Source organism: Phaethon aethereus (assembly GCF_964289735.1).
Source record: "Phaethon aethereus genome assembly, chromosome: 1".
NCBI classification, from domain to species: domain Eukaryota; kingdom Metazoa; phylum Chordata; class Aves; order Phaethontiformes; family Phaethontidae; genus Phaethon; species Phaethon aethereus.
This window is the reverse complement of record NC_138575.1, coordinates 121,014,226-121,029,051: the sequence shown is the minus strand read 5'-3', so window position 1 is coordinate 121,029,051 and position 14,826 is coordinate 121,014,226. Positions and strand designations below refer to the sequence as shown.

Here is a 14,826-nt window from a genome sequence, read left to right as displayed (position 1 = left end):
AATCCACCTTAACTGAGGTCTCAAATGACCAGAAGCCTAAGGACTGGAAGAAGAAGAAATTCCAGACCAAGATGCTGTTGAACCAGATGAATGGAGTGAGAATGTTCCTGCAAAGATCCCAGATGATGCTGCCATGATAAGAGCATTACCTGAATTAGCTGGATGATGAACCAGAACACATAGCAGACCCCAGTGCTGAAACAGAGGTGATAAATAGGAGTTATCTCATAGTGCAGACCCTACAGTCAGCCCTAGGTACCTGGAAGTGACCTCTGTCTGAAAGAATCTTTGAAAACTGTAATCTACAGTTCTGGACTTCTCCAAAGGATTTAGAAAGATACAAAAGCTGAAAGCCCAGCAAAGACTCATCTTGGCCTGGAAACATTTCTGTGAAACAGTTGGATTTGGAAGATGGGGGTGATGAACAGATGTGAAGTAATAATGGAGAAGCAAATGATTTGGCCAAAATCAAAATCAATTTACTTGAAAACATAATCGATGTTGCAAATGGTTTGGGCAGACGGTTACTGATCTTTCTGGTATACTTACTTTTCTGTGAGAAACATTCTCTTAAGCCTGTTAGACATCTATATTTGTTTCATTTTTTGCTTTTGGTTTAAACTCACTAAGAGGAAAAAAAATTACATGGCTTAACCTCCTGTCATTAAACAGGTGTATGATATCTGCGCAAGACACCGTTCCCATGTACATTCTGTCTTCTCAGTCTGTGATAAGATAACCAGCAACAGCAGTAGCAGCAGTAGTGATTAGACTATTCATCTGTTTCTCACATCTCTATGCACCTTTTTCTGTCAATCTGTAGAGCACCGTATTGAGGGAAAAACTCAGATTCCCCAGTGAGAGTGTATTACAGTGGGGTTTTTTTCTCTTCAGTAGAAAAAGTGGCATGAATCAGACTCTTTCTCCAGGTTTCTTTCCTCTCTTCCACAAATGCATAGACTGCAGCCTCACAGCTCTGATCGCATAGTTTTCAAAAAGTCCCAGTGGAAAACACGTAGGCCAAATATCTTGGTTTCTTATGAAGTCCTATATGTTTGAGATACATTGCCCAATACAAACACGTGCAGAATCTTCCAGAAAATACCTGGAGGATATTCTTTGCAATGTATGACTGACATCCTATCAAAAGCATACATAGGAGACTCTGGGGGTTGCCCTGCGAAAGAAGAGAGTCATCTCTGCTCTATCTCTGTAACTAGTAGACTCAAGGTGGGATTCCGTTCACCTGACTTCAGACATCTCAAAGAGAGATACCTATGCTGATTCTGGGGCCATCAAGGCTTTCCTTCCATTAAAGGAAAGAAGCTAGATGTCTGGGAGAAGCTGGATGAATCTTTTTCCAAAAGCTTCCCTTCTCTTTGTTTACTCTGGAGAAAGTATATGTGGTTGTCTTAAACCAGATGATATGCACCTTCAACTAGATGATGTGAAAGTACATACAATTATCCTAAACTATATATTTAAAGAACTAGAATTAGCTGAAATAAATTCCTAGCATCCAGGTATTTTCCACACAATTCTTCCAGGCAGACACAAGTTTTGTCTTGATTTTGCATAGGATCTGTCCAAATTCTAACTCAACGTGGGGCTGCTTTGCATCATACTTTCTGACCCCCTGGTTCGTCTCCAATTTAAAGACTTAAATAAAAGGCATGGAAAATAGAGAAAAAGCAATTATTAGCCAGAAGTGATTTATTGTTACACACTGTAGAGGTTTCAGTGATTAAAGGGATGCTGAAAGTCTCTTCAAAAGAGAAGAGAGGCAGCTGGCAGAAGTTGGCAAAGTAGATAAAGTTATTGTTGAATGGAAGCTTACTTAGAGTCAGCAGAATCTGTAAGTTTGAATTTAAAATGTATGCTCATTGATTTGTGTACGACAAGCAGTATTTATCACTCTGTCTATACAGTACTTTTTATAGCATGAAGATATTTATTAATTCTTGTTCTTTATATAGCATAGAACTAGTGTATAACTTTTGGGTTATTTTAAGAACTTATTTTGAATGGTATTTAAAGTATGTCTTTTTTTAATATACCACATGTACTGTTTACATCTTCTTCATAGTTATTTCACAGCTTTGTTACCAGCTCCCAAACATACTACATTCATTCTTTTAACTGATTTGTCAACTTCACATTTTTTGCCTCATTTTTTTCATAGAGCATATCTCAGGAGAGATGTGACAGAGTATAAATGAATTCTGATGATGTGCTGTTTTATATGATTTTGAAAGGTCTCCTTGCAAAGCCCTACTAAAACAAATTTGATATTAATTTTTTCATAAAACTCTGTTCTTTTCGCATTACCTGTTCTCAGGTACAGGTATATCAGTATACTCTAACAAGAAGTCCTTGGTGTCAGTTGCAGTGTATTTCGGCAGGTTTGAATTCATCCCATTCCCTTCTGTATCATATAGGGCACAGAGCACTTGGGACCAGATGGTGCCATACAACTTGTGAGCTGACTGAAATTCTCTGAACAAACCTGGTGATTTCTTGGGGCCACTAAAGGAGACAGCAGAACTGGCAGTGCAGAAGGTGGTCTCCTGACTTTCTTGTGGTCACCAGCCTGTGACACTGCATGCTGCTTCCCTGATCGTGAGCCCCAGGTGGCCGATGGACTCTCTGCGAGTTGCTGCAAAGGGGCAATCAGGCAGTGTACCTCTGTGGCTCTCAAGCAATGGACTCCTTGACTACATGGGCTATCTGGACGTCCAGGCGGTGGGCTGTCTTCCAGGCGTAATTCCTGGAAATGGGTTTGCAAGTTTTTCTGGCAGGGGGGAAGGCAGGGAGCTGCCTCTGTCATTTCCAAAATTTCCATCTTGCACTTGTCTAACTTTTCAGTTCCACATTTAAAGAAAGGAAAAATGATAGAAAAAATTTTATATGGAAGCTGCATTCTGTTTTGTGCACAGCTTCTGTTTACAACAGTTATATTCAATAATGCTGAGTGAAAAACAGGTGCCATGTTTCAAAACATGAGACAAAATAGTAAGACCTGAACAGAAACCTTTATATGACCACAGTGGCATCCAGGGTCTTACTGAAAACTGTGGTCCAAGATTGGTGGTTATTTGCAGCTCTGACAGTCTATCCATTGGTAAAAAGAAGCAAGGAAAAAGCCAGCAATCCTAGAGAAAAGCCCTAGTCCATGACCTCAGGCAGAGTTTCACATCTTTAGGGAGTTCACTGAGAGGGCACATCAGTGGTCTGTCTACTTTGTTCAGGGATGCAGGACTTGAAGTTCATTCTCTATAAATACCGTAATGTATTGATTTCATATTAACCCAATTTGCTTCCAGGTAGAAACAACATGTCGCAGCTCCCATTACTGGGTAACTTGTCAGTCCAAGAGACTCTAAAAAGGAACTACCAGGAGCAATGAAGGCCTGAGGTAGATCAGGGTAAACAATTCTGTGATAGTGTTATGCAAAAAGATGGACATCTTTGTGTTTTGACCTTGTAGAACTAAAAACTTACTTTAACTACTGATGAGACTTGGTGCTCATTGTGGGCCTCATCTGTACTGCTGATTAAACAAGGACCAAGGAACAGCACCTGGCCCCAAGAGCATGTGACGTTGACTGACATCTGTCTACACTGCTTAGCACTACGCCTTCTAAAGCAGATTTGGTTTGAAGAGAGCTATTTAGAGTAGTACAAAACTGAGCTAGAGATCAAGGTAAAAAGTGATGTGGATCATCGAGGTGGAGTGCTCAACACACTCGCTGGCTCTCTCCCATTTAGAAGTGGAGGTAAGCCCAGAGGATGCATGTTTATTGAGAGAAACTTGGCTCGGCAAACATGGTTTCACTGAGACAGCTCAGGCTAGATATAAAACTGCTGTTCTGTGGGAGACTATGAAACCAGTGGTTCATTGTTGTGGTCAGTAGGGAGCAGCATAGGTATCTCTCCTGAGTCTACTTTTGTTCAGTGGTTCCATTAGTGACATAGACAATGAAATAGCAAGAGTGCCTATTAAATTTGCAGGAGATACAAGGCTGAGAGGGATTGTAAGTACAGTGGAGACAGAACTAGAATTCAGACAGATCTTGATGAACTGGGAAATTGGTCTGGAAAAAGTTAGATAAAATTTAGTATGGGTAAGTGCAAGAAAATGGGTACTATGAATAACAAACTACAAAAGTACTGGATAGAGAGCAAATGGCTAGATTCTTCAGAAGAGGATCTTGAATTGTGCATCCCAAGATGAACATTATCTATCTTTATAAACCTGTTGTGAAAAGCCAAATGCCATACCCTGGGATTGTTGAATACATGTTCGGAATCTATATTCGAGAAGGCTATGGACCAACTTTAGAGATTCTGAAGGATAACAGCAGATATTATTAGAGAAACTGTTAAAGAATGGGCAATGTTGAAAGCATCGGGGTTATTAAGTTATAAAAAGGTAAGAGTACTAGTGGGGAAAGGAATGATAAAACTTCATGTAGATTAAAGACTGGTGCAAAGATGAAGGTAATAATCTCTTCTCCATGTTCCTAATAGACCAGAAAAGAAGCTATGGGCTTAAACTGCAGTAGGAAACTCAAGCTGGATTTCAAGAAAGCTTTCTAACACTAAGATTAGTTAAGCAATGAAATAGGTCTTGTAGCCTAGGGAGTTGCAAAATCTCCATTTATTCTAAGTCTTCAAAATCAAGTTGATTTTCAGACATTTTGAAATGTGAAATTGTGAAAGATATAGTTGAAATTGTCTGAAATTGTGCAGATATAGTTGAACATGGTTTAAAGAAGAAGGATAGACTTGGGTGAACTCTTAAGGTCCTTCCAGCCCTGTTTTTAGATGATGCTATGGCCATATTTTATACCTAAGTTCATAGTGAAAACACACATGCCACTCTAGGTAGTATATAAATGTATTTTTAATTTTCAAGATGTGGCAGCCAATATACAGGTAGCCAACGTGTGTATGCTCTTACTTCACAACATGTGCCACAAACCTGTGATGTTTCTTGCTTTTCACTTGTGTCCTTAAAGTCTCCATATGGCTTTCTCAGTTCCCCTCCAAGTTTCCTCGTGACTTGCAGAGAACAATGAGATAGAGATCTTCAGGGTACCTATCTTACATCAGAAGTTTTGTAGATGCAGTTGTAGGCAAGGTGCAGGCTTGCTTTGACCAAATAATCTTCCAGTCCACAATAAATGCTAAAAGTAGACCTAAAGTCCCTGCTTGGGAATCTCCCTCATTGCTTGGAAAACTATTAAAAAAATTTTTTTTCTTCTAAAGCACCCTTTTTAAGTTTTCCCAGACTGGGTTAAAAACCACAACAAACAAACAAAACAAAAAAGCAGCCAGAGGGTTCAGAGTTTATGCACATTACCTACCTAATTGTTTTCTAAAGGAGTCAGAAATGCCAGGAGATGGCATACTGCTTCAAAGTGTACAAAGTAAGAGACACCAACAGAGCTGAAGTTGCATCAGAGGAAAATGATGCTCCCTGCAGTGGCTGTTCCTCAGCATCTCTTGCTGTTGCCTGGTTTGAGAAGTAGATTGACTGCACCCTGATAAAGGACTCTGATTTCATTTTATTCTTCACAGCCCTTGCTGGCTTTTGAGAGACTTGGCCCTGTCTCTGCTTCTTAGTTAGTGAGCTAAAGACAGAAGAAAAATTAACAGATCATCTATAAGCAGAATAAAAAAATCAGTTAGAAAAAAAATCCCTTGAGCAAGCATGTTACTGCTTTTGGGATAAAACAGCAGTCTGTGTTTCATACTGGCCCATACAAAGACCAAATTTGTGGCAAGGTGACATTCCTTTAAAATATTTCTTATTTCAGTTGTTTAATCTTCTCTTTGCTGACAAAGCTCCTTTTTCTCTTCTTGTGTAATGCAAGTATCTGGCATGTTAGTCTAACTGAAATGACAGGCAGAAGTTAAAAGTAAAATCGATTCTTTGTCGGAGCATCCCTAAGTGTTTAAAAGGGAATGTTAACTGAGGAAACAGAAAATGTATGTTAACTACTTAGAAACCAAAATCTTTTCCTATAGCAGTTTGTCTTAAGAAAATAAGAATCATTAATTTAGCAAAGATACGTTTACCAGATTCAATTAATAAATTAAGTTAATGAATAATTGAGTTTATATTTGGAATAGCTACAGTTGTAAATGTGTGAATGGTGCTGGTTCTCTGTTCGTGAAAGAAAGGAATTGAAGACAAGGCATTTTAAAAGGCATTAGAGAAGCTAATTCTGTTATTATTCCATCTTTGGAGTTCCTGGGAGAGAGAGCTCCTCTGTTTTGGGACAATTTTGCCTGTTCTTCTAGCTGACCACATTGCAACTAGAGGAATTTTGGAGGGTTGTTTGTTTTTTCAGTTTTGTCTTTAACTCAGAGCAGGAGCAATTAGTGCTAGTGCTATAACTTCAAAGCTGAAGTTTTTTCTTTTCTGCTTAGCTGCTCACCTTATCCCATATATAACATTTCAAAACAGATTTCTCTGAGCTGTGTTTGGCAATGGGATACAGGGTGTATGTCTGTCAGACTGTCCCAGTCTCTATCATTGCAAAGGGGAGCAGAGGCATTTCAAGCAGGAGATTTGCAATATTAGGAGTGGCTTCCAAAGGCATCCATATGTCCCTTTCATAAACCATGGGAGTCATGGAGAAAACAGTGTAAATTTAAGTGCAGTAATGCTTGCTGGAATGAAAGTTTAGCAATAAGGAAGTCTGTAATGGTTAGTTGTTCCTAAATTCTGTATCCACATCCCATGTTAATACGCGGTTTAGGAGTAGCTTGTGCTAGATAGCTTCATTAATGAGTGGAGCCTAAATGCCAGAGACAGCCTAGCCTGTTTGACTTTCAAATTAACCCTAGGAAATGCTGCCTTATGAATATTAAAATTCAGCCTCCTGTGCCATGATCAGTACATCAGTTTTTATGTATGACCTCACAAAGATCCAGCCTGTCAAACCACAGGCATTTGCCCAATATTCTTGTGTAAATGTCAAGACAGATGGTTCTCAAAATGTGCTGTAATATTTCATGTAATAATAGAAGTGTCTGCCTGCACTGACCTCTTCATATCAGAAGTAGAAACCCAGGTAAATGCTTGCTAAATGGGACAAACTGACTTAGCATCTTGACAGGAGCAATGAGATTGGCTAGAAATTACAGCAAGGTCCCTTTGGCTGGACCAAACCAGTCTCCCCAGAAAAGTTAATCTCCATGGAGGAAACAAGATGCATCCTTGTAGAAGCAAATAGAGATAACACATTTGTATAAAAACCATGGCGTTAAGTGTTTTAGTTAACAAACACAATTAACTTCAGATGTCTTCAGCGCAGACAACTATACCTGGGCTAGTTATATGAACACTTCTATAGTTGGTGGGGAAACACAGGTATCTCAAGGGCATGATTCATCCCACTGCAATGTATGCATTTCAGATAGGCCAGAAGAACCTTGCCTTAAACCTGTTTGCATGGTCTCTGACTCCCCTCAGGGAGTCCCAAGGTGACTCGCTTAGGTACAGGTGTCTTCATTCTAGATTTCAAAAGTGAGATGAGATGAGATGAGATGAGATGAGATGAGATGAGATGAGATGAGATGAGATGAGATGAGATGAGATGAGATGAGATGGCTGTAGGAGATGCCAGCTCAAGAACAGAGAAATGTAGTGACACAATCAGTAGCTGAAACTGTGATCTGAAACCAGATCACACTGGAGAGGTGTTTAATGATATCTCAGAAACGTCCCTTATTTATTTGGAATTCACTTTGAGGGATTACATATTCCAATGCTTTCAGGTCAACCTGCCTTTTGAAATGCTAATCAGATTAAATTGGGCTTTACCACAAGCAGATATTTGTATATCAAAGAGATCTCTTGCATACCTTCTGTCAGTCTGAATCAAATTTAGATTACACTGATGCATTATTTTTAATACTGATTCCTAGTAAAATCATCTTTTCTGCATCATTAACATTCTAATTATTTTTAGCTTAGTGCTAGTTAGCCATTACCATGCTCAGCGTTGCACAGGGAAGTGAGTATTTTCTTATTCATTCTAATGGTTCATTACCCTTCTATTTTTACATACAAGAATCACAAAGCCCGTGTCTATAGTAAAACTGGCTACGCTGAACATTGTAATCCTGTCGAGGGCTGACGAGGTTTCCCTTCTCCTCCACCAAGGAGCCGAGCTTTCTGTGGAGGATGTGCTGAGGTGCACAAAGTCCATGTCCCCTGGAGGAATCTACATATTCCTCTGCACCTTTCCTCACACAGGTCACTTCAAGCAGGCTGCAGAACATCTGTCCGACAAGCAGGTACTGCTTAGCAGCTGGTCAGCTTCGCCCGCGGCTGAGGCACTTGAGTGACAGTGCAAGAGTCGACTGAACTGGCATTTCTTCCAGTGCTTGTCCTTCCCTGCTAATGCAGCTAAATAGCTGAGATGACCTTCTGCTGGGAATCTTTGAATGGAAGTAATTTTGTGATTAAACAAAACTAGACTCGGGACGTTTGAACAGTCTATTACAGAATGCAGTTTTATTTATTGGTTCACTCCATTGCTGCAGGAATAAGCCACCAAACCCAGGGATAAGGAACTCCAGCACAATGGTTCTAGGTGACCAAAGATGTATCTCAAGTAGTAAACTCCAGATTTCACAGCAGATGCAGGACTGAATTGTCTGTTGGGAAAGCTTTGTGTAAAACACAATCGGTTTGTCAGAACTATTGATGGCAAAAATTTGTCACATATGTCCACTTAAATTCCATATCCCAACCCCCCAAGAATAAAGAGACACATAAAAGTCCTAACCTGAATAAAAACAATTTGTAAACAAAATATAGGCCCAAATTCACTGAATATATATTGATTTCAACAGGTTATTGTGTCTGCTCTGTTTATTGCCATCTGCCATTTTGGAGCAATTGAAACTTGTTCAAAGTACTCTGAAGTAACAGGCTTTGTAGCACTCAGCTTAGCAGACTTTCTCCAAATACTGTTTATTTTAGCCTGGAAACATTTGTCTTTCCCACCACAGGTAATCAGCGAGTTTGAAGCCTCTCCCGACTCATTTTCCTACAGAATCCCTAACCTGAGCCGGAATCGCCAGTACAGCGTCTGGGTGGTAGCAGTGACTGCTGCGGGAAGAGGCAACAGCAGTGAGATTATCACTGTGGAACCGCTAGCTAAAGGTACAATGACAGTGTTTTTTAAAGCATTCCAGAACTTTACAATGCTAATTACTGTTATAATTGGCACATGGCTTCTTTATGCCTCATTGCTTACTGAGAGTGGGATTTGTCAGGAGTAACTTCAGTTCTCTCCAAAAGTTAGGTGACAACTCTCAGCTAATTGCCCAAGCTTTTGCTGTAGTCAGCAGAGAGAAAATGACGTGCTCCTCTAGGGGTAATTCATCCCACCTACCTTAGAAGGAAATAAATTGCTCTTAGGAGCAATTTTTATCTTCTTCTGTGGGGTACAGAAGGTTTGCAGATTATCCCCCTCCCCTTCTGAATGTGCCTCTTTCTTTTTTCTTGCCATACAAGATAACAACTTTATCATTCCTCTCCTTACTAATACTTCGTGTACTCCACAGGTACCATCTTCTGTATAAAATGGTCTGATTAACATATCTAAACTCTGAACAATTGTTCTCAACTTGCATTAGCTTTGAAGCTTGCTGCTTCTATTTCAGATATGAAGAAGGGATAATGTGCCTCAAATCTTGCATATTATTTTCCAGCTGTATTAGTTGTTCTATTAAAAGATACTGCTTGGGCCTATGAATTCTCCGTTACCTGTACTGTGAGATGTGATGCTTAGAACACTTTAGCAGCTTAGCTTGAAAATAGAGACATAACCTTTTGGACAGCGAAGTAAGAAGAGTCCTATCAGTACTCAATCTCTACATGGGGTCTTCAGACTGATTTTTTTTTCCCTGCTCAAATTGGTGACATCACAGCATGTGCCAGTATGAACAGTGTATTGCACAGGTCCCTAGAGTTGCAAAGTATGCATTTAATTGACTTTACAGTTTTACAAGCCTGCTATTTCTTCGGTCATGTGGCTAATGATGTAGTAATGTAAAGTGTCTAGTGCTTTATAATGACAGATACTTTTCAAAAAAGTTTTGCAGAACTTTAGCCAAATGCCACCAACATGAAAGTGCTCTCTGCATGGAAAAGCATCTACCATCACCATAGGGAAGCTTGCTGTTCCTACAGGTGGTAGATAACCAGTTTGATGCTGGTAGATTAACTATCAAAGCTACTTGGCATGGATGGCAGTGATAGTGTTTGGAGGGTACTATTTCAACATGAGATAGATTCCCAATGCATAGAAGTTGCAAAGAGGGTTTCTCAGGACTGTGATGTGAACTTTCATGTCTTTTATTTGCTTTAGGCTTCTTCTTTCTCTTCTTTAGGCTAAATTTTTTTTCATATGAGATGGATATTTTTCAACATGGCTGTGAGAAGTCTGTAGTAACTATTATGTCACTACTGTAGATCACAATGGAAGATTTATTGGTGTACATACAGGGAGGGTTCTAGCAAGGTAAAGAGACCTAAGTCGAAACAAGCAGGGAACTGCTTTCTCCCCATACCATTGCTTACAGTTCTTGTCTGTCAGCTGAGAAGAGTCACCTTCACTTTCTGCTTCTTTCTGGCATTTTTATACAGTCTTTCATAAGATTTTTTCTCTTAGGTGATACACAGTGTTAGTGGAGTGACCTGAAGGATGTCTGCAAGGCTATGAAAAATCTGAAGGATCTGAAAAGTCTGGAGCTTTTCCATTGTTGAATTTCCTGTAGGATAACTGCATATTGCATTATGAACATTGGTGAGACCAAAGTTGAGATATTGAAAGGTGGATGAGGAGTGTAAAGGACATCTGTGAAGGAAGATTATGAAAAAACATCTCAGGGAAACAGGGCAAAGGTTTCAGTGTGCTCCTCCTTTTAGGCCAGCTCTTACCTGTGTATAATGAATGTGTGGTGATGAAAAGAAAAAAGGAAACAATAGGCATAAAAATAGATGCTCAAATAAGAGCAAAACCAATTGGACAACAACATGGTGCAATACTAATAGATTAAGGATGCAGGAAAACCCAGGAGTATGTAGGGTCCCCTGCACATAGTGCGCTGGAAGTTCTCTTTCTCCATGTCCTATGCATTTAAAAATGAGGGAAGTGTTCAGACAAGATGAACGCAGAACAATGCAGAGTTTGCATGTACCAAGATTCATAACCTCTAGTTATGAGGAAATGCAGTATGCGACTGCTCTTGTTTTGCCAAAGATAGAGAAGTTACAAATTAACCCCCATGTACTCAAATTGAACAAGCTTACCAGAAACTCGAATTAATTCTCCTTCTCCAAAGCTTATTTAACATGATCCATGATAAGAAATAGGTGAACTTAAAAATAGCTTGTATGAAAAAACAAGGGGACTTCAAGGAAAAATAACTAATTACCTCAATATAGACAAGTCAGTGTGAACAAGACTTTATTTTGAAGGACAGTAGAATGCATCCTGTCAATGTTAGAGCTAGTATTGATACTCCAATATAAAGTCTCCATTAGAAGATGCTCAGGACAAACTTCTCCTACATGCATTTAGGACTGAAAAAGTGATGAATAATCCATTTGTGGATTGTGATGGACACTCGGAATACTGATAGTAATTTTATGAACTTTGGATGTAGCCAGGTTAGAAATTATTTTATCATTTACAAGATTTCCTGTATGAATGCACCACTGGGCATTTTAGAGAGCTAGGAGAAAGTGGTGATCAGTGATAAGGGCAGTGGATGCACAATGAAGAAGGATGGGCAGAGCTAATAGCCTTGAAGACCTTTCTCACCCCCCAGTACGTCTGAAGCAAGTAATGCATCACAGGGTTAGAAGCAGTTATAGCCTGATTTTGCCACGTCCCAAGTGCAAGAACATCCTATGGGTCATTGTTGTGAAGTTGTTTGCTTCCTTTTTTTCTCCACTTATTTCACAGTAACTGTCCAAGTAATGATACCATCATGACATCTAATGAGAGTTAACTTTGAATTGAATTATGTCAACTTAATTATAACCCCTTTAAGAACCCCTTTGAGAACAAGGAGAATGTCTAGATAGAAGTTTGATGTGAAATGGATAGTCCAATTTAAATGAAAGCTTAATTCAAGTTAACATCCCTTTCTTCAGTGTCTCTGTTTCTCAGAACAGATTGTTATTCTCTGTAATTAACTAACAAAAATAAGCAAAAAACCCCAACAAACAGAAAATAATCATGGCAATGAAAGTTCAGTCTCCACGTAAGCAGGCTATGCCCCTGTCCCTCAAATTGTGCTTTGTTGATGACTTGAACGTTGTGGTTGTAACCTATCGAATATATCTAAAAGACAGAAAAGCCTGAACTCACCTTGTTCCTCTTATTTCCTGACCATGACTGATGGAGAATTACATTTGCCAACAACATGATGATAGCAGATCTAGACCCATGGCAATCTGATCCTCTGGAGAGAACTCTCTGACTTTAGTGTTGAGTTTCCCCTGTTCTTGTAGACTACTTGAGCATTAATGTTGAACAGATTTGCCTCCTAGTCTATGTTGCTTTGTGTGTTTAATGTTTTTAAAGAGCATGTGGGGCTCACATGATAGTACACACACCCCACTGGTCTTTTCCTGTAATGGCTTATTATACTGGAATACACAGGATATTCTTCTGTGAGAAAGTAAAAGAAAGAAACTCCTGAGCCAGGGTATTCACTGATGGCTCCTGTATTTGGATTAAGCTGAGATGCAGTGAATTGTCATAGCTCTTGTTCAGCTTGCCTTTAAAATTCAGTCGTGTCCTCTAGAGAAAAAAAATAACAAAAAGTGTGTTACAGCCTCTTGCAAAGAATTTCTGCCCATTTCTTATTCTACGACAGTAAGCATAGGTAATAGGATTCATAATTTAAACAAACAAACTTGCAGAAAACTGCATTAGCATAAATGAGTGCACTGTTTTGTGAAGACATCTCTTTATCTTCAGTTAATGATTGGGTAATTTGCAAAAAAATAGGAAGAGACACAGTCCTAACCCAGTGCCACACCATCTGATGTAAGGCTGGTGGGTAGTCAGTAGGCTTGTGGGCAGCTTCGATAACAAAGAGGTAAGCCCTGCAGTTGAATTTCCTACATGCTGCATAAAGCTCCCCTCCCTCAAAAGGGAGAGGTCTGTGAGATTCAAGGTATTTTAATCTCATGAATGCCTGTTAGCATTTCAAACATTGCTTTCAGATTAATTTCACTAGCCATTTATTTTGTTTCTACTTTTCTGTTGTTTGTGTACCTGTCAACAGTCTCAGAACATTATTAGAAGTTAAGCTATGAAGAAAATTGGAGCTAAGAATTTTCATGCTGTTTTACCATCTCTTTTAAAAGCACTCAGTACATGAAAGGAATAAAATAATCCATAAGCTGTGGGTACTTTCACAAAAATAGTGCAGTATGCTTTTGTAATGTGCATTTCTGAGTTATCTAAGTGATCTTACTGCTGGCATAGGCTTCTGTGAGGTTTGTGTTACTTCCACACATCACTAAAATGTGACACACAGGATATTGAAAACCAAGAGCTATAACATAAATGTTGTGCTTTGGAGATCTGATATCCCACCTATGACTTAAAGAAGAATTTGCGTTGAAATAACTATTAAAAATAAAGGGATATCACAGGAAGTTTGCTAACAGTGGTTCCATGTCATGCCAAAGGCTTCAGCAGGATTTCTGCATTAGATATGCTTTGTCCTAAGGTAACCGGCAGCAGCTGGAAATAGCTGGATATTTTAAAAAACAGGATTAATGGTTCATTTTAAATGATTTTTCAGGCTTTGTGTTGCACAGGGAATTTTGCATGGAACAGGAATCTGAGTTTCTAAGCTCCATTGCTCAGAATACACTGCAGCTACTAGGAGCAGTCCAGATGCTTACAGTTGTGTTTTGTAGACAGTCACAGCAGACAGCATCTCCTGCTGCTTTTTAAAGATGGCATGAGTACCATTAGGCATCTCTTGCAATGAAAACCTGGCACCACTGAAGACAAATGAGCCTTCTAACGCTAACTTCAGTGGAGTCAGCATTTCACACCATGTCTCTGGGTAGACTGAATGTTTTTCTGTTTCAGTTAGCTTGGTTAATTAGCCCATGGCTTGTGGCAGTATAGGCCTGTGTAAATCTCCTCTAGAAGGTATGGCCGTAGCGGTGCCACAGTGGAAAACGACCAGTGCCTTTACACCCTCCTGGTGTACCACCTCCTCAGGGCAGCAGACGCCACAGCACCCTCCTGCCGGGGTGACCACCAGAGCTGCCAGAAGGAAGGAGCCAGGGGTCTTCAGCTGCTGTTTAGCCAGGACAGGACATGCCGATGCTTGGCTGTTAGGAAAGTAATGTTGTTCCATTACCTAACCTTGACTTTGTCCATTACCATTCATTACATGAATCTTTAAACAGCTGTTTCTTGTGCTTTCAGTTAAAATTTTGACCAGAGGAAAATCTCTCAAGAAGCTTAGTCTTCAACAATGCTTGAAGAGAACATAGGCAACACAGTCCAAACTGATCATATAACCTGTGAAATCTTCTCTTTTTGTGAATATCTCAAGTACTACTGCAGCCTACTCAAGTAATTTCCCCTAAGTCTTCAAGACCTGTTCTTTTAGGCATGATTTTTTTTTTTAGATGAAGTGTCCCAGTTATATTTGATGCTGACTCATGTTTTCATGTATTCTAATCGGTGCAAAATGGATTATTAAGTATAAATTCTGATCAGTGTGCATGACTGAAGCAGATCAGGATTAAAA

At 39.5% G+C, this 14,826-nt stretch overlaps 1 protein-coding gene across 1 annotated transcript in view; it reads left to right on the top strand.

Annotated features, from left to right (window-relative positions):
- The window catches only part of DSCAM (DS cell adhesion molecule), a 491,161-nt gene that overhangs the window by 415,618 nt on the left and 60,717 nt on the right, over positions 1–14,826 (top strand). The window contains exon 21 of the mRNA XM_082014240.1: positions 9,034–9,187. Within this exon, the coding sequence (XP_081870366.1) occupies positions 9,034–9,187 (154 nt within the window). The remainder of the gene's footprint in view (positions 1–9,033; positions 9,188–14,826) is intronic.